Here is a 27990-nt window from a genome sequence, read left to right as displayed (position 1 = left end):
TCACCTCCAAAATTTCCCTGGAAGAAAGGGTAATTAAGTTTCAAGTTCTTTATTTCCATCTCATTATGGCAAAGGATTAGAGGATTAAACATTGGGCCTTGGTACTAGTGGCTACAAAAAATCCCAGTATGATTGGTGAACATGTCCTGTGAGGGAAAATGGGAAACTGATGAAATAGTCAAGATAAATAAGTCACTATTTAGGATGGTCAAACATAATGCTACTTACCCTATTCCTGTGGTTACCAGGTTTGAACAGAAGGCAATTAGATTCAATGAACAGATTATTCTGGCAAGTTGTCTTCATTGGTTATTTTTAAGGAAAGACATTTCTCTAAATAAGCAAAACTTTGGGGCCTCCCTGGTGGCCTAGGGGTTAAGTCTCAGTACTATCATCGCTATCACCTGAGTTCAATCCCCTGCCAGGAAGCTAACCCACATATGGCACAGCCGACCTCTCCTGTCTCTCCTGCTGCTCCTCTCAGCAGTTTATTTAAGTAGCTCCACCTGTTCTTCTCCCCACTCTGTATCTGGTAAACCCTCTCCCCCTGCTCACCTCTTGCCTATACCCCAATTCTTCTACGCAAAAATAAAATAAAATTTAAAGGAAGAAAACTTTGGAGAACTTTTTCTGGTATTTTTCTATTTATGAAACAAATCTAGAGGTCTAGAAAACATATGCAGTGACATATATATTTAATGAGTGTTCAAAGTTGCTATTGCATAATAAAGGCCAGGGAATGAGGTGTTGAGTGTTATGATGCCACCAACAACCTTAGAAGATTTGGCAGAATCGCTACTGTCAGTGTAGCAACGGAAATGTCACAAGTTTATCTGCCAAAAGTTGGCATAAGGCTGGTGCAGGATTTCAGCATAAGCTAGATTTTTTAAGAGCGGGTAAAAAGTGCCATTTTGATATTTGTATTTCAACAGGAGCACATATTTATTCAGTTTTTATAACCCTTCTAGTTGCTAAGTATCCCCCAAGAGAAACCCACATCTTTTCCTTTGCAAAAGGCAATTCCCAAGGTGGAATGTGGAAATGCCAGAAACCAATCAGGGAAGGAATTCTGTATTTTAATGGTGCCCTACTTTTCTTTTTTCTCTTTATTAAAAATTCAGCTTCTGTTGAGCACAGAAAGTGAAAACATGCCACCTCACTGATGTCTGTAATGAAGTGGTCCTGAAAACAAAAAGATACATTGCAATCTGAAATTATTCCACCAGGTTATGAAAGCAAATAATTCCTTGCCAAGGGAATCAACTATAAATTCAAGAAAACTCTTGCAGTGTTCAGTGGCGGCATTAAATCAGTGTTTTGCAATAGTGAAATTCATAGTGTGTGTGTGTTTATGTATCTATAGCTAAACCATATATAGAGCTTTGTTTCTTATATTAAAAAGGCGAAAAACCCAAAGCAACACAACAACAATAACAATGCCCCAGATGGTGTATCCATCCATGTGGAGAAGTGTGGCTGAAAAGATTGAAGCACTCCCTGCACTCTGTCCCTCACGCTGGGCACCCAGCCCTCTAGTGACCTTTGGCTGTTGCTGGTTGTGTCTCCTGCTTGTATTCTGCCTGTTCACCTCAGAGTCTGTGGGCTTCATTTGTCTCAGAGATGCTGTTCTTTGGCCGCTTGCTGAAAACCAGGTAGCGTGGCATGGCTGTTGCTTCTCAGCAGTTGCCTTGTGTGCTGCTGGGCGGCTGCCCACCTTTGTCCCAGCATCACTACCCCTTCTGTTGGCCATTTGGCCACCCATTGACACTAGAGCTAAAGTGAATTTCCTAATTAATGAGAAATATGGTATATAGGGATGCTAATGAAGTGACTCAGTAAGTTGCATGCGAATTTTGCATGCTTTCTAGTCATCAAAGTCAAGCCGCGTTATGGGTTGGCTTTTTGGAGACCTAAAAAAAGATATTTCCTTTACAGTACTTTTTTTTTCATCTTTCAGTCTTCATCCTTCTCTATCCACAGCATTTCTCTTTCTACCACCAATTGATTGCCAGTCTTGCTAAAATCTCAGTCAAAGAATACAATTCTTTGCTAAAAACGAACAGCAAAAGACAAAAGATGATTCATTATTGATTGATCACAATCTTAACCCCCTGAGCAATTCAAAGCTCTGCATTAATATGAGTTATATAGATAACTCCTGTGACTATCTCTGTGTCAAAAAAATGAGGACAATAGCAACAATACTAACACATAGTTTGATTGGATTTATCAATTATAAAGAACATTCACTTTGATATCTGTAAGAAGCTTACTATTCCCATCACTCATAAAAAGAAATCAGACTTTAAGATATGTTCACACACGTTTGCAAGCCTCTAGCAGGCCTCTGAGCACTTTGAGTGAACATTCGTGAATTCTGGAGAGCACAATCTTGACAATCATTTGTAAAATTTAAGGACTTTGAATAACAACCTAGAGACCTGAATTACATGATAAGAGGCCCAGTTTCTTTACTCTTTTCCCATTTTTTCTAAGTAGATTGAATACTCTAAACTGATTGCTTGGTCTTGTCTTACTCCCTTGGCAATGCAGACATACTCTCGGGTGTTCTCTAAGATTTTCCACATTTAGAGAGCTTAAGAAGATCATATTTATTGCATATTGAGGCTCCTGGAGCCTGTGGCATTGCTCTTATGATTTGACATATGTAGCCGAAAGTAATTGTTTCCAAATTGGATCTCAACCAAGATGTACTATTATTTTTTTTATCATTATCTTGCTAGAACTACGAGGGAGGAAAGAGGTACTTTGGAAAGGGACACAGATGTCATTGTCATCTTTTCTTGAGAAGAAAGCAAGCAATGATGGTGTTCTTAAAACTATATGCTAGGCACATAATCAACACTCAGTATTTATCAGTGGAATATGAAACAAATAGAGTCCCTGAAACATTATCTCTATGCTTTCAATGATGAGTGGCAGGTATCACCGTTATTTAGAAAGCATTTATCATTTTCATTTAATTACCCCAGCAACAGTGCTCTCAGATTCAGAGGTTTCATACTTCTTGGACCCAGAGCAAGGTATAAGTTGGGGTGTTCTCATCTGGCCAGTTTTGCTGAATTGCTTGGTGTCACATATACAGAAGAGAAGGAAATAGCCTGGAGACTGTTGATGTGCTGGCTCCAAGGCTTCAGAATTTCTGTCCAACCATATGGCAAATGGATTCATCTTACTAGCAATAGAAAGAAACCATTTTCTTTGAGCATCTTGTATATGACAGAGAGAAGGTAAGCTCTTAGCTTGCTTTAACTCTGATTCTCAACCAAGCCCAATTGGATAGGAATAATTATCACTAATCTACAGATAGTAATGTCAGGGTTCAGAGAGGTTAGGTAAATTGCTCAAGTTTACAGAACTAATAGTGGCAGAATTAAGTTTCTAATCAGCTTTGCTGATTACAGCACCTATGATTTCTCCAACACATCACTCTGTTTTATATTGAGAGTATGGAGAGATGAGGAGATGAACTGAGTGTCATGTGCTACACACCCTTGATCTCCTTGATTTTTCTCAACAGCTCTCTGAGATTAATTTTCTCTTTTCATTTTTGGATGAGTAACCTGAGGCTTAGAAATAGTCAATGATCCTATCTAATTTTCTATACTCAACTTTTCTTGATGATTATTTCTAAATAGATATAGATTACTTCATCATGGTGTAATGCATGGGTTTTTATAACTTATGTGCATACATAAGATGTATTCAGATAAAGGAAATAGGATGTATTCTTATCATAGGACATATTCAGATAAAGGAGATCTTCCCAAGGTGGATAAAAGTTTTCATGAAATAGGAGAAAACAGAGTTCAAAGATGGTTGTTAGGATCCCCTGTAAATTGCTAATGGGGGCTCAAAATCTGAATATGCATTACTGAATGTAAATAATAGATTTTTATTTTATTTTTAATATGCCTTAGGTCTACTGTTTGAGAAAAAAAAAGAGAATGAGACAATAAATACATGCTTTATTGGAAATAGCATCTAGGTTTGAAATCAGAGCAAGTTGTTGCCTGAAAGATTGTTTGTCATAGAATGGAATCTACCCTGCTTGAGTCAGTACTTGAAAATGGGATCTTCTCCTGAGAGACTGGTAGTACTGCTGTCCAGCTGTTTACAGATGCTTCCACCCACTGGGAAATTCACCCAGAGTCATTAACTTAATGGCTTGGCTGTCGCCTTGTGATTTATCTGTGAAATTGCTCCTCTGAGTGCACAGTGCATGAAAGGATGGTCAGCTCATAACTCATGCTGTTGCATAGTGACGATGATCATGAATTCAAGACAGACCCTTCAGAAAGCAAGGGCATTAGTCAAATAATAATGCTTTCTCCACTGTTACATGCCATGATGAAATTTCCTGGATAATGTGGCATAAACTATTCAGATAAAATTTAGCCACTGTAAACAGAATATGTGTTAGTAGAAATCCTGAAAGATTATGTGGGATGTTGGATTTTGCTTTTTGGCCTCTCATGGTCTTTATATTCTGCATGAATTACCAGGTTGGGGTTTTAGTTTAGGGGTTAAAAAGCAGATCTTGCTTTTTCTTTTTAAAGTGACATTGGATTACAAACTGACCTCCGAATGCCTAAATAGAAGCTACTCAGAAATTAGAAAGATGGTTGAATTATGATAAAACTTTCAGGATAGCTCTAGCATCTCTATAGCAGCCAGAGGATTTTCAGAATCATAGGGATCAACTCTAATTCTTTTCTCTTTGGCTCATAGCCTCTGAAGCAGCTTAATAATTAAAGGGGCACTCTGTAGAAACTTAATAATTAAAGGGGTATATACCATCAGTGAGTTTTAAAAGACTTCCATGTAACTGTTTGTTTTGGCCCCATCTAAATATCTAATAGATTCCAGAAAGAATAAAAAGGGGCAATGATCTAAAAATTATTTTAAGGCTGGAGTGTATATAATAATATTCTGGTTGCTTATTTGGAAGGTAGGAGTTAGATTACAGAGCTCTGGATAGATCCATTAGTGTGTACTTGCTGCTCAAGGTTAGGGCACGCCTATCCTTTCATGGAAAGAGACTCACCCATTTTAAGTCACCCACAAATATTTCCCTTGGTTCGTTCAGGACTTCAGCCTACACTTGCATGTTTTTCTCTTATAGACGACATAGTAAATCCTGTGGGTCAGGAGAAATATGGAGAATGCAGTACACTTGTTTCTTACAGGAATGCATATCTTCAGTCAAGTTTTCCTTCAGTTACTGAAGCCTATTTCAAATTTTCAGCTGACATAGAAAAAGCTTAGCTGATAATACATGTCCACTTTGTTAAGACCACTTCCAAGGAATGACTATAATGAGGTGGCAGGCATTTGGATATACAATCATAGTTTTAAAATACATTCACCAAATGAATTTTTTTTTGTTACTATAATGACAGTAATCCTCCCAATTTGGGGAGAGAGAGTATAATCTAATTTATCCCCATTCTATTTTATAGGCGATTCTTTTAACCATCTCCTTTAATTCCATGTGTGAATGCTAAGTAGTCTTCCAAGATGGCTGCCAATTATGTCCAAGTCCTGATATTCATGCCTATATATATTCCCTTTCACTCTGACTTTGAGCCTGCTGGCATTCTCTGGCTGCCTCACTCACTCTAATAAAACCAGCTCCCATGTTGTGAGCTGCCCTATGGAGAGGCCCATATGGCAAGGATATGAGGGTGGAGAGCTTCAGGTCAACAGTCAACTTACTTCAGTTCAGTAAGTAACTGAGGTTCTTAGGCAAACCTGTAAAAAATTGAATCATGCCAATAGCTACTGAATGAGTTTAGAAGTGGATCCTGGCCTGGTTGAAAATCTCGAGATGACTGTAGCCCTGACTGATATTTTGATTGCATTCTCATGAAAGACAGTATAAAAAAGGATGATCAGCTCACAACTCATGCTGCTGCACTGATCATTGATAGGATGGATTTCTTAGAAAGTGAGGCCATTTTGTAGGACAATCATGCCTTCTCCACTGTGGTACAGGCTATGATAGAGTCTCTTGAAGGATTTGGAGGAAATAGTTAAGGCACACCCAGGTTCGCAACTCATAGAAACTGTGAGATAGTAAATGTGTTGCTTTTTAAGCTGCTAAGCTTTGTGATAATTTGGTATACAGCAACAGATAACTAATACAACAAGGGAGAACAATGAGCCAAACCTCTTCTCTCCTTTTTGCTCTCCCTTCCATCTTTCCTTACTTCAAAGATAATTTGGCATCTTCTATGTGCACGGCACTGTGTTGTGAATGGAGCATTGGACATGAGAGATGTGATGTCTGCACTTACTTGTTGGGGAGACAAGCACCGAACAAATGATCCAATGAGTGACTTGAAAGTAAAGGGTACTTTGGAAATATGACAGTGGGTTTTGAGTTATTCTGGAAGAGTCTGGACACCAGGAAAAGTCTTCTCAAGTCATGAATTGTGACTGGGATGATTGTAATTGTATTTTCATGGAATATGACAAATGAGAGAGAATTCACTTTCCAGAAGACATCCAGTCATCTAGATATACTTATATTTCTGTAATATGATCATAAGATATTTGAGAATAGAAATATATATGGTAAATACTCAGGCCATCTGCTAATACTAAAAAGTTTTCTTTGTCAAATAAATCTTGTTTGTGTGACTTTTGAGCTACCTTTTACTTTCTTGAGTGCTGATTCCCTGGTAAGGCCCTGGTAGCATCTGATACTGTGTCTCTACATTTTCAGAAGGAAATTTCTTTCATTACTTGTTAAATCACAGATGGTTAGGAATTTGAGAATGTTGCAAGAGTAAACAAGACTGTTGAGTCTTTCTCTCTCTCTCTTTTTTTTTTAAGATAGTAAGCTGTCTCCCAAAGGTCAACTAATGGTGATTACCAAGGCCATTTCTATGAAGACACACAGTTGAGCTTTATGAAGATGGCAGGTTGCGTGTATTTATTTTCATACCATTAAACACAATCTATAATATCAATTTTGACTCTCCCAACCATAAGAGGCCCTGAATTACCACCTAAAGGTCAGTGTGAAAGGGCACCAAGATTTAGCTTAAACTTGTAATTCCTGAGAAGGATTATGATAAAAGGCTTTAGAATTGTGGTAATGGAAGGATATGTACAATGCTAAATAGCAAGAGGTGATAAATGACACTAATGAAGGATTTAAAAAAGTTAAAAAAAATGGGAGCTTTTTTTGACAGGGATACAAAGGATATTTTTTAATATGCTAGCAATATAATAATTATTGCTGAAGACCAGGATGGGATTTCAGAGTTGGATATAGTAATAATAGTAAAAAATTGCCATCCTTGAAGTGGCAGGCAAGTGTGGGGTAGACATTGTGGATGATTCTTAGAGTCATCTCTGGGTCCTGGCCTTGAAAATAAGAACAAAACAAGGAAGGACCCATAACTATAGATTAAGATGGTCTCCCAGGGAGAATTGTGTGCATAACTAGTGTTTCTGAGTAGAGAAAGAGGGTGTAGAAGAGAGGAAAAGCAAAATCAGACAAGCTGTAGGTACCAGTGCAGGCAGCTTTCCTCCCACTTTTGCCTAGGAGCTGATAAGATCTCTACTGAATGCTGGCAGGTTATTGTTTGTAGAGAGGATTGAAATATGAACATAATTAGCCTATAACCACATGAGTATAATAAAAAGCAAGATGGTGTTTTTGGAATACAGAAAATTATAAAGTTTCTTTATAAGCTTCTTGGTATAATTCATTTCATTTGTTGTTGGATCCCAGGGAAGAATAAGCAAAGGTTTATAATTTTAGGAGAAGTCAGTAGATGAGGAAAGTTCATAGCGAGATCCCTTATGGCAGTAGGGTGGCCTGGTCACTGCTTGTGGTCAAGGTAATGGATGTGATTGTTGTCTTTTGTTGTAAATAACAGAGAGCGTGAATTGATGGTTAACAAAGGTGTATGGCCTCATGGGACTGTAACCACAAAAATATTGAGTAGATAAGACTCGTTCTTCTCAGGTGCAAGGTGACTGTCAGTGCTTCTGAATGTGAACATTTCCTGTTCACATCCATGAAGAAGGGTTTGTCAATGCAAGAGCATAATGTCTTTTTACAGTCCTCCATTTAATATCTTCTTACGTATTATTGGCCTAAATTGGGCATAATCCTATGTTTAACTCAACCTACATGGATATGAAAATAAGGTTTCTTGACTGGTTGAAACCTTCATTGTCTATTCCTAAAGCAAGGGAGGAATGTTTCCCCTTGAAGCAAGTTGACTGCGAAAAGGAGGATCTTATACTTGAACAACACTCAAGATACCATCATCAAACAGGGAAGAGAGGGATGCAGGGCACCAAAATTTAACTGAATCCTCTGGACTGGGCATTGAGTGCATTCAGATTGGAAAGGGAAGGTGTTTGAAGTTCCTTTGGCTTATATTAGATGTGAGATAATGAAAGAGGTGATGTCTTACATAGACTAATAAGGAAATGGCTGTAAATCCTGTTGGAAAAGCCAACAACCTCAGTGGATAAAGGTGGGAGGTAGTGTGGGGCCAGTGTGGGCCAGTATTTAGGAGTATTTATTTATTTCATTATTTATTTAAGTATTCCTGAAAAAGCACATTGACATATTTGACTGAAGACTTTTAACTCATCTGGGCTCTAATATCAGGAGGCTTTTGACATTAACCTTCCTGTGGGCTGGTGAGTGTACACAGCATCGGTCACAAGCCTGTCACAAGCCTCTGGATATGAAAGAATTTAAAACTTTATGAGCTCTGCATAACCCAATGGTTGGTAAAAGTAACCATAGGTTATTATTTCTTCCATGAATGATTGAGACAGGACCATAATTAATCAACAATCATACAAGTGCCAAAAACTGGTAAAATGGTTTAAATAGGAGAAAAGAAATCCTCCACACCAACCCACAGGTGTGACCTTCAACAGAGAAAATGGGTTTTATGCCATAAAAAAACATAATAAGTATAATGAACAGGAAGTGGCTCATTGTTAAAAAAAGTTCATCTGATTATCTCTTGCTGATTATATAAATGCCAGAGAGCAATTTTAAGTATTCTAAAGATAACCAGAATAATTTACAAATGCCTTTATACAAAGTAGCAAAGGTGCAGTGTGCACATTAAAAAGGTATGTTGACCTTGCCAAAAGACCTTTATAAATTGAGTGCAAGAGCATAGTTTCTGTGATACCATTCTGTCATTGACCAACGCTTTGAGCAAGAGTTGATTGCTAATTCTTGATTTCAGAATAAAAGGATGAAGAGTCCTTTTCTAGGAAACAGATGCAAGTACAATGGAAATATCTCATCAAATTGTTACTACTAGTCTTGGTGTCCTCATGAATGCAGTCTCTGGAATTTGACATCACATTACAGCCCACTTCCAAGACTTAAGATCTTGTGGCTTTGACAAGCCATTGAAGGTAGCTAAGCCTTGGTTTACACATCAATAAAATGAAAAGAAATAACATCTACCTGATAGACTTGGTGTGGGAATAAATGAGGGAAGTAACCAAAAGTCCTGATGGTAACACCTGAAACACAACAATTGCTTAAAACCTGTCATCTCTTCAAGGGCGTATTTTCTCCTAACTTTTGTGCAAGAAATTGCGTGAAATGCTATAGTTCAGGGATCAGTGTCATAGGTTGATTGACCATTTACTCATGACTCCCCCACTCTATGGAAAAAAATGTGTCTTTGACTGGGGTTTGTTTACTGTGGGTCCTCATTGTCCAGCACAGATCCTGATCCATGTTGCACACGATGCCTATCTGGTAGTGCTGGTTTCTGGGGAACTGTGTGGCTGCTTTGTCCCTCAGGGTGGTGGCCATCACACCGCTGGTCCTACTCAGGCAGCAGGGAGAAATCTGTTGTTTTAACATGTTACATATTCTACTTTTCGGTGCCCAGATCTTTGACCAGACCTGTGTGACTTTTTTGCCCGAGCTTACCCCATCCACCTGCTTCTTTTACCCATGGACAATCTCTTTCACTGTTTTCAATATGAAGTTCTAAACGTGGCCTTTGCATAACTGAGAGCAAGGGCCCTTTTTCACCCATTGCTGGAAAATATTTTTATGACTACAGAAAAAGAGTCTTTCCTGATCTTTTTTTTTTCTTTCTCACCTTTCAAACCAGAGAGCTTTACTTGTAGGTGATGAAATTTTGCAGTCATATTCTTTTCCCAGTGTCTGCAGTGAAGGAAAAAAAAAAAAAAAAAAAAAAAAAAAAACAACCCTGACATTTCTGACTACCAAAAATGAGGCAGCATTGTGCTAGGTGCTTTTACATAAATTACACAATTTAGTACTCCTAATAAGCTGAGGGATGTAGCAAGTATTAATATATTTTATAATTGGCTCAGAGGAAACTGAAACTGGCTCAGAGAACCTACATAAATTGCTCAAGGTCACAAAGTCTCAGGAGCTGAAACTGAGATTCAAAAAGAGTTCCACAAGTTCCCGAAGTCATGCTATTTCTACCTGACTCCCCGGCTCTTCTATTTTATATGCTTTTGATTATTTTCATCACATACTCTAGTGATTTTAAAGCACAGGTCAAATGTTGCACATCCTTTCATGCCCGACATTTCTGACTTTGCTAAAAATGTTTCTCATTTTTGGAGTGAGAGGTTTTCACCAGTATTCTAGATGTAAAGTGGCTCTTATAGGCCTTGGGGAGAAATTGTAGCATAAAATGTAAGAACAGAGAATTTGCAATCAGAGGTGATTATCAGCTTTGCATTTCTGGAAAACATATTTAATCATTTTTCTGAGTCAGAGTTTCTTCATTTGTGAAATGGGGATTTTAATGCTTTACCCAGAAGGCATTTTAGATGAAGTGGGGTAACACCTATAAAGTGCTAAGGATAAGACCCCATTCAGGGTGTTTCCTCCAGACCGGTGGTTCTGATCCAAGTCAGGTGTCATGTGGCTAAGTTGAGATTGTCTCCAGACACAGGTGACCTTCCTGTCTCAATTCCACAAAGTAAACTGAGGTATGGTATTGGTTTAAAAAAAAGAGAGAGAGAAAAATTACCAAAGAATACCCTTTGGTACCTAAATTTGTCAGTAATCTGGATTGCAGAATTCTTCAAGTACTTGAATTTGCAGTTCCAAATGTAAAAAGAGTGCAAAGTGGAAACAAATGTCTATTAACATTGCAGCAACTTAGGAGACCAACTAGTCTTACACAGTTCTGGTTTTATTTATCTGCTAGCTTACCTAGAACTGAATAAGAGCTATAAACTGTCTTATCTACTTTAATGAAAGATGTTTTATATGCTGGAACTTTAAAATCACACATGTCCGTAAAACTTCTTTTTTCTTCCATAATAAATAACAAAATGATTTTTTACCTTTAATTAAGAACATTGAGAACTGTTTTTTTAGCAAAGATAAATAAAACAGTCTTCTTTATTTATTACTTGTCTACAGCAGGATAACAGAAAGAGAGAGCACACACGTTTTTAAATGTCTGTCCATTTGTCACATGGATTTCTTTCTCTCTGCCACTGTATAGGTCATAAAGTTGAATGTAGAGAGACAGTTTAGGGAAGCAGCAAACAAGTTTTTACCACAATAAAAAAATATACTTTCTCCTTCTTTATTTAACTTTGGAAAAAGATGACTCAGGAGTGGTTTGGGCTTTTAAGATGGGGCTTAAATTTCCTGCATAAATGAAACTGATTCATTTATGAATCCCTGAAATGTACCTCTCTCTCTCCAATACTTCCTGGCTGGGAAACTCCTATGCAGCTTTCAAAACCAACTGAAATGTCACCTCCTCGTTGGCTCTTCCCCACTCCATGCCCCAGGTCAACTTCCATGTGGGTCCACTTCTTCTCATAGCTCCAATAGAGTGCCTCTAATGTAACTCATGTTTGTTTTCTGGATGTCATTTTCAGTGAACAGTGGAATTCCAAGAGAGGAATCCTATTGAGTCTTCTGTTGTCATTCAGTGCTCTGTTCAAAAACAAAGAGGAGTCCAAGGTTTGGGATATAGTTGTTTAATACACTTCATTGAACCAACTGTCAGAATAGTCACTAATTTGGGTTGGTTTTTTTTTTTTTTTTTACTGTATTCTTAGTTTTCATTATTGGTTATTTCACTTATTCGCTTATAATTGTGTTTTTTGAGCTGGGCTGGGTGTGACAGATCTTTCATTCCCACATGATTGTGTGGGATGGTGCTGCTGGGGCTGAAAGATACTAGGTGGCCTCAGCTGGAATAGAAGAAATTATAGCTTGAGGTCTCTGTGATCTTTCCTTCGTGTACTCCCAGACCTCTTTCCACATTACCTCTCTTTTTACTAACTGACTTTTTACAGGGTGGTTCAGAATTCAAGAGAATGAAAGCAGATACTGCCTGACTTCTTAAGGCAGCACTCTCACTTTTATCGCCAACAAGTTACAAAGCCAACCCACATTCAAGGGGAGGGCGAAATTGATTGGAAAGAATGGAAGGGATTGTGGGTGACCATCTTTGCAGATAATCCACCTATGCTTAAGAATCTAGAATCTAAGACCCAAGAGCTCTGCTAAGCACATGGTCCTGCTCCCTTGTCCCTCAATTATTTCCCAGTTATACATTGAGTTCTTCTGGAAGATTTTAGAAATACTATTTTGCATTAGTTATTGTGTGTGTGTATGTGTTATCGTGGTTATTTTTCTCTGAAAATCTATGATAAAATTTCTAGGCTAAATACTTATTTCTGAAGAGGTAATAATAACTGCCTGGATTTTATGACTATTCCCTTATTTTAATATCCTTTGACTTTTGGGAGTAAAGTTGTGAGATGTCATATAAAATAAAGTATTCTTTAAATTGAGATCCAAAGAGAAGGCTCTCTTTGATAGTAGTATCTTTAATATTAATTCTGGTTATAACATTGTATCTACCTGTATTTCATCTTTGCGCTATATACAATTATCTTTTCCCCCAAAATTAGTTATGAATCCTCTTTTCCCGAAGAAAAGTTTCTTATAGTTTCTTCTGATTTGATTTTTTTTAAAACAAAATGCAAGCAAGGTAAAATTTAGATGCAAGATAAAGGAAAACAATTGCACTATTAAATGTCTACTCAAGCTATTTGTTCTTCAAAACCATTTAAAAAGATGAGTTCTTTAAAAGTTGAAGCTACAGGCTAGGTAGAATAATAGAGCTGGGGAGAGGGGTCCTGATCATCAAATTGCTCAACACCTTTGTTCTGTGGATGAGAGATGACTCTGGGAGTTACATAATGCAATATATGAAAAGTCAAGAAAACTATTACTTACAGAAATGTGTTAAGACGAAAAGTCACAGAAATACATCTTTGAAATGTTATTTAACTTTATGTATTAAAGTACTCTGGATAAAAGGGAAAGACACACACACACAAATACATATATGGGGCCTCTCCAGTGGCGCAGTGGGTTGAGCTCTGTGCTGTGAAGCTGTCCGCAGCCTCTGCAGCGCATGTTCGATTCCCGGCTGGCCAGGGCGACACCCACATGGTGCAGCAGACCTCTCTTGCCTCTCCCGCTGCTCCCCTCAGCAGTGTTTTTGGTCGTCTGCCAGTTCTGCTCCCCACTCTGTCTCTGGTGAATTCCCTCACCCTCCCACATCTCTGGCCTGTACTCCAGTTCTTGTATAAATAAATAAATCTTAAAAAAAATACATATATGAAGGAAATGAAAATACACAGTATTTAAATATCTTTAGCACGAGAGCCATAAATATCTGGTTCCCTTTACCCTTGAATAATAACTAGATAAGAATTCACTTTGTAAAAGTTATTCCATGTTTGAAACCTGGAATGCCATTTATTGACTTTAAAGTTACTTCTTCATATATAGCACAGAACATGTGTATGTGTAACTGACCAGTTATTAGCCTCATACAGGATTTAATTATTCTTTCATTCATTCACAAGACAAGGGTTCTTTTTTTTTTTTTTAAGAAGAATGAATATTGCAAAAAAAAGCTTTATAGTAGCTGAAGGCATGTACTTTGGGTTGGCCAAAATGCACAATGCACAGGAAATCAAAGGCATAGTTGACCTTTGACCATCTGGCTACAGTTTAAAATGTCACCACTCCAAAACTGTACCTTATAATCTTCCAAAACTGCTTTTAAATAAAATTCTTAAGTTGTAGCATTAAACAAAAAGATAAGATACATTTAAACAATACTGCAGTTTATCAAAAGACACATAAGAAACACCAACTCTATGTCCTTGACAGTTATAAAAATCAATTGTTTTGGCTAAGTTATAAACACGTTTATAATGCAATTATTTGCATAACTAGTGATGCTAATGACAGCTGTAAGATCAAGTTTTTAAAAAAAACACTAAAAACATAAAAATACATTGCCCCATTATTTACCTGTAGAACATGTTCATTGGTGCCTAATTTTCGGCATTTACTGTATCACCACTGCTCTAATTTTAAAAACCATACCCAAAGGATAAGGCAAAACCCCCTATGAACTGGCATTGTTTATATCTCAGTTTGTGAAAATGTCCTGAATTTGTTGATGTAGCAAACAAATTTCAACTTTGATTGCTATGCAAAAGAACAGAAGATAATCTGCTTTGTAATGAACTTTAAAGTTCGACTGCACATAGGCAACATGCTATATATGAAAAAATTACTAATTGAACTACAGGTATTAAATACTGAAAAAAAGTTAACAGTTTATTATAATTTATTTTATTTAACAATCTAGGAAGTTCGCAGCCATCAGCAGTTCCAGTGCAATTTCAGGTGCAATTGGGAATTCAGGAATCTCGGTGGAGCTGTTGGTGTAGCGAAACTTGTAGGTAAAATACATGCATACTTTTGATAGCACATGTGAAGGGATCTCTCTAAAATTGACTTCATTGGTTTCATTTTCAGCAAACTGACCGGGGCCACTTAACATGGCTTTTATAGTTCCTGAGGTAAGGGCTCTTTTTACAATAAATTCATGGCCATCTGAAGATATTAGTTTGACATACATGGCATCAGGGCCTTCACAGCCACCATAGGTTTTTTCTTCTCCATCCATTGCGTTCTTATGAAATTCCACTTCACTTCCAGAGGAACTTTGGTAGTATCTCGTCAGCTTCACAGCCACCGCAGTCACAGCACCGGGTCCCCGCACACCGGCACAGCCCCTGCTCCAGGGCCGCGCCCCCTCCCCCAGCTGCCTGACCCGGTGAGTTCCAAGACAAAGGGTTCTTGAGTGCCACTGATGTACCAGGTAACATTTAAGTCACTGGGGATAGAGCAGTAAACAGAAAATCACTTCACCTATGAGAGTTTATGTTGTAATTGGAACTTTAGCATTATGTTATTTACAAAGGAAGTCTGAATGAATGCAAAATAGTAAGTTTAGCATATCTGAATATAAATGCTATGAATGGGAAAATAAGTTTCAATTGCTCTCTGAACTAGTCTTACACTTTCATCAAACTGTAATACTTCTCATTTTCTAGTACTTTCATTTTTTTCAACAAACCTGTACAACAATTTTTTTCTTGGACTAATTATAAATGTTGCTACTATCATCAATATCATTTTTTCCCAGCAGAATAAATTCTAGTATTAGAAAGGCGAGATAATTTTAGTATAACCTCACAAAGAAATTATAAATTTGTGTTGGGCATCCCAACCCCCTGTTTAAAAATACGTTCATTTTAGGGCTTCCGTCAGTAATTTACTTATACTATTAGCACAACATTCTCTGCCTCAATAGTCTGTATACCTCTAGCTATCATTAGACAAGGATCTCCTTGAAACAATGATTATTCATTTCTTCTGTCAAATCATGGTGGTATCCAACTATCTAGCTTATTAACTCAGAATCTCTTGGCATGTGGCCCAAGACTCTGCTTGGTCATAGTGTCTTCAGGTGTGAGAAGCAACAGACAAAAGCAGTGGTTTCCCAATTATTATGTATATATAAACCAACTGGGGATCCTGTTAATATGTAGATTCTGGCTGAATAGGTCTAGAATGGGGCATGAGTGGATTTTTAATGAATTCCCTGGTGGTAGTAAGGCTACTGGTCCATGGACCATGCTTTGAATAGCAAGTCACTGGATATTAGTATAGCTGCTATGATATGTGTGGTCTGCAGGTGAAATGGAAAAAAATGGATGTTCAGATGTTTTACCATGATTTAGGATAGATTTTTTTTTCTTTGGCAGTTCATGAGGAGAATTTGTGAGATTTCAAATTATTTTTCAGTGTTTTTATGGGTGGGACTCATTTGGACTGGGCAAGAGGCAACTTGACCTATGCAATTTCAACTGTAAAATTCTGGATGGGAGACACAGAGGGCCTCCATGTATCTTTCATGGATCCTCCTGCCTGAGCTTTTCTAGCTTTAATTAGTTGGTAAAAAATGTAAATTAATTCTTTGTGAGGCACATCATCCAGGCTAGTTTCTTAATGCTCATCTGTTTTATTCCTGCCCATTAAGATCAACAGCTGTCTTGTAGGAATGGTGTAGCTAGGAAGTAACAGAGCTGTGGGACTTAGATAACTACTGTATAACTGAGATAAGGCATCATTGGAATGTAAACTGCTATAACCTGATTTATAGCACATAGCCAAGGGGAAAAAGTTAAACCCAAATCAACTAAAATAATAATTCACCCAATTGGGGGAAAAATAAAACAAAACAACAACTGTAATATCAACCCAGAAATGTTTAGCCCCAAAATCAAGTTTTCTCAGACTATTTTAAAAACAAGATTTGGACTGAAAATTGACCCAGAGAAATTTCAATTACTTCAATTTTTTACATTTCCCACATTCATGAATTTGTGTCTAAGATTTAAATATTTATGCAAAATCTGTCCTCTTTTTGCTCAATGCAATTTGACATTTTCAAATCCCCAGGCCTCTTGGTGTGACACAAGGTGGACGTGCTGAATACAAAACAATGGCCAGCAACTAGTATTTGGAAGATGCATTGTTGTAGTAAAAATCATTTAACCACTGTAATATCTCAGCTGATCAATGAACTATATATAAAAGTTTCTTTTTTTTTTGTGAGAATAGGACCACCATAATTCTTGCATTTTCAAAAGGAATGTAACCATAATAATACAATTAACTATCACAATTAAATTCTACTACCTAATATTCCATACATATTCAAAGGTTTTTCAGACTTCCACATCTTTTTAATGTTATTCCTTTGAACCTATTCCTTTTCTCATCCTTGAGCAACTAAATCCTTCTCATCTTTCATCAACCATATAAAATATAAATTCTCCATGAAGTCTTGTAAGATCCTCTGAAATGAGATAAATATTTTCCTCTCTTGAATTCCTGTCCAGGTTTAGTTGTCCATGCCTTATGCCTGTTATCTTACTCATGGGAATTATAGTTCCTTAAACATATTCTGTATCTTCTTTAATCCATAAGTGCTTTGAAGCCCAGATTCGTGTCTGACTTGTCTGAATAAGAAGAAAAAGTTTCTTGAACAAGCTTTGTTGGAGAGTCTGGGAAGGAAGAAACTTATTAATTCAGTTTTAATTAAAGAAAGAGGACTGAACTTTAAAAAAGAAGCACAAGAGAGGTAACAGAGGATGGGAAATCTTGCCCAGTTAGGAAGATCCTATCTATTTTAACCAAGACAATGAATGGGTTGATTGTTCATAGCTTGGTTCATATGCTCAGGCTGACTGTCAATCTTTTTACATTAGAGTTGGTTAAATTTCTTGAAGGAAGGCATTAGGCAAAATATCTCTCCAAATATTGGTTTATAATTGGAGGCACAGTATATTCGTTGTTACATACTGTGCCAATGTATAATACCTATATTCCTAGGGTCTAATTTTTGATTTGCCTCATCCTGAAATATTCTAGTGCAAGTCCTTGGTAGGAATAGAAGTCAACTGACTTGACTTGATTTGTCATCAGTCACTGAATGTAACACAGGTATAAGTAGTTGTAATAGAATATATGATATGTGAATGGAAGGGGAAAATTAGTACTTTGGGCTGTAATCATCAAACTGGTAGATAGTATTTGAGTGCTTGAATTTCACTTCCTTGGTCTCTTGGGATTTATGGCCTGGATGAGAAGACACATTTGAATCTACACTCACACAAATACCTGTGAGATTACATCTGATAAGAGTTAATGAGATAGCCAATGTATAGTATTTGGCATACATGTTACATAGGAAATAATAGGTGATTGTTTAATAAATACCAGCTAGAAGCATGAATGTGCAGAGTAAACACTGCCAAGAGGATAGGGATTCTAGATAGATGGCAGATACAAACTTCTAGGAAAGTTTGAAGTTAATTCCAGCTCATAAGAGTACTCAGATTTGGTCATAGATTATTGATGACCATCACATGGACAATTTTAGGAAAATAATAGGGGGGAAGCCAGATTATAACATTTTGTGGAATACTCAGGAACTAAATGCAGTGAGCATGGAGTGCTTTTGAAGAGAAGCTAGGTGATGACATTAAAGAATAAAATATGACTGAAGGAATAACAAAGGTGATGAAAAATTATCTTAGAATGTGGAAGACCTCAGATAGGATCTACTTTTGAGGTAGGTATGTGGATACTTTGCATGCTTTGGTTCAATTATTTTACTTAATAATCTGAAGTGGTGAGTTAATGAAATAAAATTGGAGCAGATGTGTCCCAAACTGATGCTATTCTGATTTATTGCAGGAAAATGACCAAATTCCATTTTTAAGCTAGGGAAACACTGTTGAATGAAAGACTAGACCATTAGTATTGGAGTGATAGTATACCTTGGTTAGACTGAGAACAGTCACGCTGTGTTCTGATGATGGTAGTGAATAGAATAACAGATCATTTCAAGGTTATACTGGCATTGTAAAATGTCAGTATGATCATACCATGCTACATGCATTTCCAAGTTGATTTAATAACATGAGAATTCCTGACTTCCATTTCAGGCTGGTAAAATTTTCCAAGGCTAATAGTGTATATTACATATGAGTCAATGTCTGTATATAGTCATATATATGTGTGAATAAATATAAACATCCGTATATAGAGAAAGAGAGTTATATATACAATAACAATTCGTTATTGAGTGCAACTAGATCAAAGGCACAATGTCTTCCATGGATTAGAAATATCATCTCCTCCTTACAATACAATATTATCTATTATAAATGAAGAAACTGGATTTTAGCAAGTGAGTATATTGTCCGAGGTCACAAAGCTACACTTGATGTTAGCTAAAGGCCAAGAAGCAATGAGGTCACACAGCTAGTAGGAAGAATGCAGATTTGGTTGCAAACCTAGCTCTGCCTTTCACATACTTTTGCTTTTTTAGATGTATAAACGGGACAAACCCAGGGATGAGGTATATTTTATAGGGATAGGAGGAAGCTATTATAGGAAATTGTGTCCTGAATTGCATTGAATTCATGAAATGACCTAGTTTTTCTTCATCTTTTATGGAAGTTGTTGTTGCAGAAAGTTGGAGTTGAAAGAGAACTTGACAACCTCATTTATGGAAACTGAGGCTAAAGATGAGTCCAGTACCACCTAGATCCTTTATGACAGTTCTTGGACCATGGTCAGATCTTATGCCCCCATGTTCTCCATCCATGCCCATAGTTCTAGCTTTAAATAATTGAGGAAAGATGAATTTATGGATTTCTTGGCAATTTGCATCCATCATTTAAAGGCTTAGCATTCTGGGGAGAATCTCATTGTAAACCTTAGGTACTTTGAAGTCATGTGGATTTTGTTATGCTATAAAGTTTTCTCAGTAGAGTTCAGCCTGCCATGTTTTGACTGATATGTCATTTTTCTTTTACAAGCCAAAGGATATAAGGGCTCTAAGGTGTATGGTGTAAACGTAGTTGTTAAAATAATGATGGCATGTCAAAGCGATTTATATTGGCAATTTAATTGGAAATGCTGCTATTAGCATAAAACATTCCACTTGCTATGGAATTTATGTTCCTATTAAATAAGAGAGAGTAAACTTGCACACATTATTATTAGCATCATATCAATGATGATTGATACTGCTGTTTTTTTATACAGTGATATTTTATTAAGGAGTACTAGTTGTGATGATCTTTATGTTTATTTTTAACAATGTCTCTGTGCTTCTCAACAAAGTTTTGGCTTCTTCCAAAAACTGGCATTGGTCTCCTATTATATAAGGTGCTATTGCTCCTTTCATTGTGGCTAAACTTTAGAAATAGATGCTGTAGAGATAAAACACCACCTGGGATATTGCTCCCTTAAAGCAGGACAGTAATTGTAACAGACTTGGTGCTTTGTGAGTTTATTTTAAACATTCCTAAAAAAGTAGGGTTTGTAATTTTCCTTCAGATTACAAGCTGACATTTTGAAAAAAAAAAAAAAAAAAAAGTCGCAGGGAATGCAGCACTTCTGTGTGGTGGCAGCTGATAATTACCATAGTGTGAGTGGAGCTAGATATAAGCCAGGCATTTTAAGAAACATGGCTGATTACAGTGCTTTAAGAGTAACTCAGTTCGGGAATTTTGCTTTGTTAGGCAAATTGAACTGTATTGCTTCACAGATCTCATCTCACTTCCTTCAGAAGCTACCTTTCTGACTTCAGTCACAGGAAGGCTGTTCCCAGGAAGAGCCATGATCAAACCTCAAAAATGAAATGCTGAAAATCTCCTTAAAGGGAGCTGTATGCCACAGGGTCTTACCATGTATGCTGCCCTCTGAAAAGGTTCATTTGTAATGCCATTTTGCATCATTTGAGATGCTTAATTTTTTTTTCCAGAGAAAATAAAGATATCATTTTGTGGATAATATTAAAATAAGAAAATGTCATATAGCTGGGCTTGGATATGTAGAAACCCAGGCAATTTGGAAGGATCTCTTAATTCCAACTGCAAGGGAAGAAAGGTAGAAATACTGAACTTTCTATTTTCCTTTACAATTACTAGACATACCCAAATTAGTTTTTAGATTGATTGTAGTTTAGTTGCTTGATTTTGATTGGGATTATGGTGAGAGAGAGAGGAGAGAGATGGAGAAATGGGGGGGGGAGAGGGGGGGGAGAGAGAGAGAGAGAAAAGTGAGTAGAAAGAGAGAAGCAGAAACAAACATGCAAAGACACTAATACATGCGCAGGACATTGCTGAGTTTCTGTGGTCTAAAGTCAATTGAAAACTTATATTCACAAGCTTGTAGGTTATAGTAACCGCTATAGCATTGAAAGAGTATTATTTAAGCATCATATTTTATATAATATGTAGAATTGTTGTGTATTCCAAGGAAGTACCCAGTTCTAAGAATTTAGCCCAAGAAGTGCCCCAAGCATCTCCCTTTGAAAATATCAGGGCCAGATTCAGGATATTTGAAATCCAAGTCCTCTTAAAGAAAAAGAATACAAAACTATGAGTATAAATGAGCTCAATGGCCCTGGAAAGAGCCTTGAGGGGCGCTGAAGTTGAACTTCATTAGTTTTGTGGTATATCCATCACTACTTGGAAATGGTCTAGTTTATCTAAGACTGAGCGGAAGCACACCCACATTTGATAACAGGTGTTCTCTTATGGGTCACTCTGGTATTTAAGGTACCCTTGCCTCTATTGATCATTTTCCTCTAATGTAAATCATTCTTTCCAAGTCTGCCTTCATTGTTTTCTGCTCTGTCTCCTACTGAGCTCACACAGCAATGACCCCACTTTGCTCCTATGTGACTGCTTCCCTCAGCCTACATCACCAACAGATAGCTAATATTGTTACAGGGAACCCCCCCCTCCCCCGCCCCTGGTGACATGAGGTGACTTGAGTAAGAGTTCTCACCTGCACAACAAGCTCCAAAAGCAGACATGCAGAGGGAAATTGAAGCAAAATGTTTATTTACAAAGGCAAGCAGAAGAGAGAAAGGAGAGTAAATGTGAGTTAACTAGCTAACATGTGGTCAGATACCCTCCATCCTGCTAACAAGCCATACCAGGGTACAAGTTGGGCTGTGAAAGCAAGACAGGGGGTGGCCTGCCCTCTGTGATATATCAGTCTACCAGGCCTCTCAGCTCTGCCCCTAGTTTCTAGGAGCTCCCCTGTTCAGGAATTCCTCCTCCTGGTATACTGGGGCTGGTAATCCAGTATAGTGGCTGCATATAAGTGGGGTGGAGAAAATGGTCCCTGTTCTGTGCTTCCCCCTTTTTTCACAGAGGTGCTATCTGCAACAATATTACTCCATGTTAATATAACATTTAGCATTATAGGCTGGATTGTGTTCCCCTAAAACTCATTGTGCATGTGAATCATTGAAACCCTAGTCCCCAAACCTTCAACATGTGACTATATTTGACGAGGTGGAATTTTTTTAAATTGAGATAATGTTGGCTTACATTATCGCTGGCATTTTGGAAGTACAGAATACCCCTCTGTTCAGGTGTATTTACCATCCTACACCTGCCACCTAATTACCCATAGCCCATTGTGCTTCCTCCCCTCTTTGTTCTTGCCTCTCCTCCACCCCTCCTCCTCTGAATACCTCAGTTCTTTTTTAACCTGACCCTTTGTTTAATTTCTCCCATGTGACATCATCCAGTATTTATCTTTCTCTTTCTGACTTATTTCCCTTAGTGTAGTCCCTTCCACTGGTCCTTTAAAGGTGTGTTTAAGTTAAAATGAGGCTGTCAGGCTGGACCTGAATCCAGTTTGACTGGTGGATTTATAAGAGGAGAAAATGTACACACATAAAAGCGACCCTAATGATTCACATGCACAGAGGAGTTGTAAAGAGCAAACAAGAGGCTGGCTATTTGCAAGTCAAAAAGAGAGGCTTCATAGGACACCAAGCCTGCCACACCTAGGTCCTTGGCTTCCAGCTCTCAGAGCTGGGAAAAAATAAATTTCTATTGCTTGCTTTTTCATGGCAGTGCTAGCTGCCATAAAGTTAGCTGGAATTATTCAAATATGGTTAGCTAGAATTGTTCAAATAAATTGTCATGACCCAGTATCCTGAACCTTACTATGCTTACTAATACAACAGAAACTAAGTGTGTAAAGGCACAGCAAGTGCATTCATTAAATGAAAGAAAAATGCCTGCGTGAATACATATATGCCAACGGGGTCGATTTTAACAGGGATTTGGGATGAAAAAGTGTTTTTCCTTACTTTCTTTTTTAGGACAATATGCACAACAAGGAAAGATTGTTGTAGTAATATAAAATCCAAGTTCTTGTAGGTCTTAGCGATGATCAGGTATATATAGTTGAGTGTTTGTAAGGTGGAAATTTAGAGAAATAGGAGGTGACTAAGTCCCTTAAACATCCATCAAAGCCTTGATCATGACACATTCTTGCCCTGAGGAAAGTAGTGTCCACAAAATACAGAGTGCATCTTTGGAACTGCAGAATGGACTTGCTATTTAGCATCAGTATTTAAGGTGCTGTCTGAAATTGTGAGTGTAGTACTTACATGGTCAGATATTTCTAAAGAAATCTTATGATAACTGGTTCATAAAACACACATTTTATTGGGTTGTGGGACATGGGAGTAATTTGTGTCAGAAAGCCAACTTATTAATTTATAATCAGTTATAAATTACTATCCCTGTGAGTATGACAATTTAGGAGAAATAATTATAGTCTATGTGGATCCTTGATGAAAGCCTATTTAGAGCAAAGGGAAATAGCTGTTTTTAAAGGAGGGTTTCATCTAACTAGAAGTGCCTTCTGATGAATTGGTCTATTTTTCTGGGATATTTCATTTGGATTTGGAGGACTGTTCATTCATTCATCTATTGTGCTATTCACTACAGACATTATTTATTGAGCTTCTACAATGGACTAAACATTGTGCTAGTCATTAGAAGTACAATGATGAACAATACCAACATTATTTCTATGTGCATGGAACTTATATTTTAATTGTCATAGCTCACCCAGTAAATTGCATCTACTTTTTCCATTGATTAACATTTCTCATCACTTTGGCACAGGAGTGCTGGTCTTCACTTTCTGTAGTGTTTCTTTCTATGAATGTTTATTAAAATATTATATACATTTAATAAAACCCTTTTTGCAAGTATTGTTTGGGTGGTTTTCCATAAAAGCTAAAGACTTTCCAAATTCAAGTCTCTGTGGCCTATACTTTAAAGAATTAAGTATTAAAACACAAATCAAAGTGAAAGGAAAATGAATAAAAATGTCTCCAGATAAGCACATTGATTACATGGACAAAGCACAATTAAATATTGAGATTTATGTGTTCCTTCCCCACCCACCCTATGTTGGAAGGGTCTACTACTGGTCTATTTTTGTAAAAGCAGAAAATAATTCTCATTTCAAGAATTTCTATGGATCAATACTTGATCTTATGTTTTCTCTTTCTAATGATGTCAAGTCAAGTAAAATTTTGACTTGCTTGGATTCTTGCATTCTATGCCTATCTGTCCCTCTTCTCATGACTTTCTGCCTACCTAGTGACTTAGTAAGATTAAATTGCTTGACCTTCAGGAGCCAAGGTCATAGTTCTTAATGTTCACATACATATAGAATCATCAGTTGGTGTATGGCACTAGAAGAAAAAAATGAGAAAAAATGATCCCATTTAAGTTATATTTTCTAGGTTGATTCTCTAGATATTTATCCAAGGAGAGCTTGCAAAAAAACTGCCTGAGGTGGAAATGTCTGAAGGCAAAGATCTACAGAAGTAGCCCTTTATCTTACCACATCCCCTCTCAGAAGCCATGGCCCCTGTGAATTGGATAAAGTGGGCTGAATGGCACAATAGCCTGAAGGGAACAAAAACTAGACATCTGAAGAGGCTTTCTTGTTTCTAGGATCTACCTAACCTACTTTAAAAATAGTTCTCTAATGGGGAGTTGAAAGGAAGTTCCTTCCTATTAGGAGGTCAGTGACTCCTTAGCTGGCTCTTCCCTTTGTCATTCTGGGTGACTTCAAATGGAATATTGTGATATTTGCTTACAAATAAATTACATATTTCTAGAAAACCAATTAGTTTCTTTCAAACATCACCTACTTACAATTTCTAAACAGAGGCTGAACTAACATTTTAAAATGTTACCATGGTGCACATAAACACTCTAGGCAAAGCTCTTATGGCTACTGATGACACTATAAAAATATGCTTTCATTTTAAGAACTCTAGAGGATTTGCACATCTGCATAAGCTCTAAAGTTCTCTGCTTTGTGGCAGAAGGTCTGATGAGGAAGATGAGATCATTCTATCTTGGTTTATGAAATCTGTGAGAAGTCTGATTAGAAAGCACTTATCCCCACTGAAATTCTATATTCAGTTTTATTATCCTCATAAGTTTATTAGACGTAATTATCTTTATTAATGGAATTAAAGTATCTTTGCTTAATCATTTAAATTTTGTGCAATGTACCATTTTTTGTACACTGCATACACTTACAAGGAACCATTTATTTTGGTTCTGTCGTTTCATGCTGGTTAAGTATAGGCTGAAGATATGCATAAATGAAATCATTTCAAGAGCCTTTGCTCTCTCAATTTTTTTTTTTTAATTTTTTTTTTTTTAAAGATTTATTTATTTATTTATACAAGCATTGGGTACAGTCAGAAGCGCGGGAGGGTGAGAGGATTCTCCAGAGCCAGAGCGGGGAGCAGAGCAGGCAGAAGAACCCAAGTACACTGCTGAGGGGAGCAGCGGGCGGCAGGAGAGGTCTGCGCGCCATGTGGGACCCTCCTCTGGTGGCCGGGGAGCAGCTGGGAATCGAACCGGCGCTGCAGAGGCTGCGGGCAGCTTTGCAACCCAGCGCTCAACCGCTGCGCCACCGGGGAGGCCCTGCTCTCTCAATTTTTGAGGATTCTTCACCATATGATTAGATGAACCTGGGCCCAGAGAGGTGGGGACCTGCATTCTGCATTTCTCTTGGGATATTTACTTTCTGTGTGGTGTGACTGGCCAAATCAGTGTATTCTGATCCTTCATCTCCATGTTTGCAAAATGAGAGTATTGCACTTTGCTCTATGCTTCTTGAGATTTTTCAACTCTACAAGTCTATGACTTTTCTTGAGAGATTACCAAGATATGCAATTACTCCCTCAGTACAATTAATTAAGCACCCCCCCTGAGGCAGTGGCTTTCCTGTATTCCTTTCTGCGGATTCATAGGGATTCACAGGTATAACCAGAATTTTAGGTTGGTTCTATACATGTAGGAAAAAGAGATTGAACTCAAGAGAACATAATCTTTAACTCACCATCATTTATCAAATTAGTTAAATAAAATGTATAAGAAAGAGCTTGCACAAAGATAAGGCTTTATATGCAACTACTTATGGAAGGCCAGAAATTAATTCATTTGATCAGACTTAATCTCAATCCTAGTCCATGTCTTGAGGATGGAAAGGGAGCAGGAATGACTACTTTTAATGTATCTATTTGATTTCACTTGTCTTCACAATGAACATGTTATTTATGAGAGCATTGGAGTACTGTACTTAAGATCACTATTTCTACCTATTTATGCATTTTGTATTTCTTGGCTCTTAAAATATATCAATTAAAAAACACAGCAAGAAAGATCATTTCTTCAGCTCTTATATACTAGTTAAGAAGTAGGGGAGGCTACAATTATCAGTAGACATCATAAACAATTAAATAATACAGTGCATAATCTGATTGCACTATTGCATTTAATATAGCATTCAATGCCTGCAATGGGAAAAAAGGAGGAAAGAAAGAAGTAGAAGAGGGTTAGGGGATTATGATGTTGAGGGAAGTGGTTTGTGATTTTTAAATAGACTTTTCTGGTGGGTTGCACTGAGAAGTGATATTTGAGCTTGAAGCAATTGAGCTATGGAGCTATTTAGAGAAAATGTGTCCCAAGCACAGGGAGCTTCAAATGACAGTTGCAAAGTACCTGGAGTGTCAGAGTATCTCAAGAAGGCTAGGGTGCTATAGCAGAAGGAACAAGGAAGAGGCAAGGGGCAGGCCACACAGGACATGAAGCTGAATGTTTTCCATTGTCTTCCTAGATCCATTCTTTTCTCTTTTCCACCCTGTTATATGTGCCCCTGGAGGCACACATGCACAGACTGTTTCAATAATCTCCTTGGCCCACTATCTTCTGTGTGTGTGTGTTGGTGGGGGTGGAAGGGGGTTAGTCAATGTGAATTACAGACAGGAGATCCAAGGGCTGAGAATAGGGAGGTTGAGACATTTATTCTCTAGGCTAACTCCCTAAGGGTTTCTGCTTGTTGACCTGTCTGTCAAGCTTCTCCATAAGTTTCTCCCTTGGGCTCAGAGAGCTGATAACAGCTTTCTTTTCTTGCCCCATTCAAGTAGGGGTAATAACAGCTCCCCACTCTTGCTAGTACCCCACCTGTGACATTATTTTCACTCTCACACCTTTATAAATAATTCCTTTAGTCAACACTTCTCAATTAGTAATTGAGTTTTATTTTGTTTTATTTATTTATGCATACAAGAACTGGGGTATAGGACAGAGGTGGAGGGGGTGAGAGGATTCATTAGAGACAGTGGGGAGCAGAACAGGTGGATCCACTGAAATACATTGCCAGGGGAGCAATGAATGAGACAAGAGAGGTCGGCTGTGCCATGTGGGTTAGCTCCCTGACTGGGGATCAAACTCATGTCTCCGTGGTTGCCAATAGCTTGATAGACTGAGACTTTAACTCCTGTGCCACCAGGGAGGCCCACCAGTTGAATTTTGCCACCTATTTTCCTTCCACATTCCTGACTAATAATGATGTTGGAGACCCTTATAAGACTATTAGAATTTATTCTCAGAGAGATTGGGAGAAATACAGAAGAGTGATATATTCCACAAGAATCAACAAATTGTTGCATTGAAAATAGCTTATAAGGAGGCAAGTTTGAAGCAAGAACAGTTAGGAGTCTTCTGCTGTAATCCAGGCAACACACAGTTCATTTGTGTCTGACTTTATAGGATAGTTATTCTGTTAATACCTAATCAACCTCAAATGCATCTCACAAGCCCTGTATGAAATCATAAACTTCTACC

At 37.6% G+C, this 27990-nt stretch overlaps 1 protein-coding gene and 1 long non-coding RNA gene across 2 annotated transcripts in view; one reads left to right on the top strand and one right to left on the bottom strand.

Moving 5' to 3' along the window:
• LOC129145946 (uncharacterized) overlaps positions 1–27990 on the top strand; it is a 358080-nt gene that overhangs the window by 83429 nt on the left and 246661 nt on the right. The window lies entirely within an intron of this gene.
• LOC119248271 (elongin-C-like) lies at positions 13956–15183 on the bottom strand. Its single transcript, XM_037515237.2, has one exon. The coding sequence runs from the start codon at positions 15045–15047 to the stop codon at positions 14715–14717; it is 333 nt and encodes a 110-aa protein (XP_037371134.1). The 5' UTR covers positions 15048–15183; the 3' UTR covers positions 13956–14714.

This window comes from Talpa occidentalis, unplaced genomic scaffold (genome assembly GCF_014898055.3).
Source record: "Talpa occidentalis isolate TD23 unplaced genomic scaffold, MPIMG_talOcc4v2.1 talOcc4.16, whole genome shotgun sequence".
Classification (NCBI taxonomy): Eukaryota; Metazoa; Chordata; class Mammalia; order Eulipotyphla; family Talpidae; genus Talpa; species Talpa occidentalis.
The sequence above is the reverse complement of the archived record's forward strand: the minus strand, read 5'-3'. Positions and strand labels throughout refer to the sequence as shown.

What these genes read in the sequence shown, in the direction of transcription:
- LOC119248271 (XM_037515237.2), bottom strand. Translation starts at nt 15,047, where the DNA reads ATGGATGGAGAAGAAAAAACCTATGGTGGCTGTGAAGGCCCTGATGCC.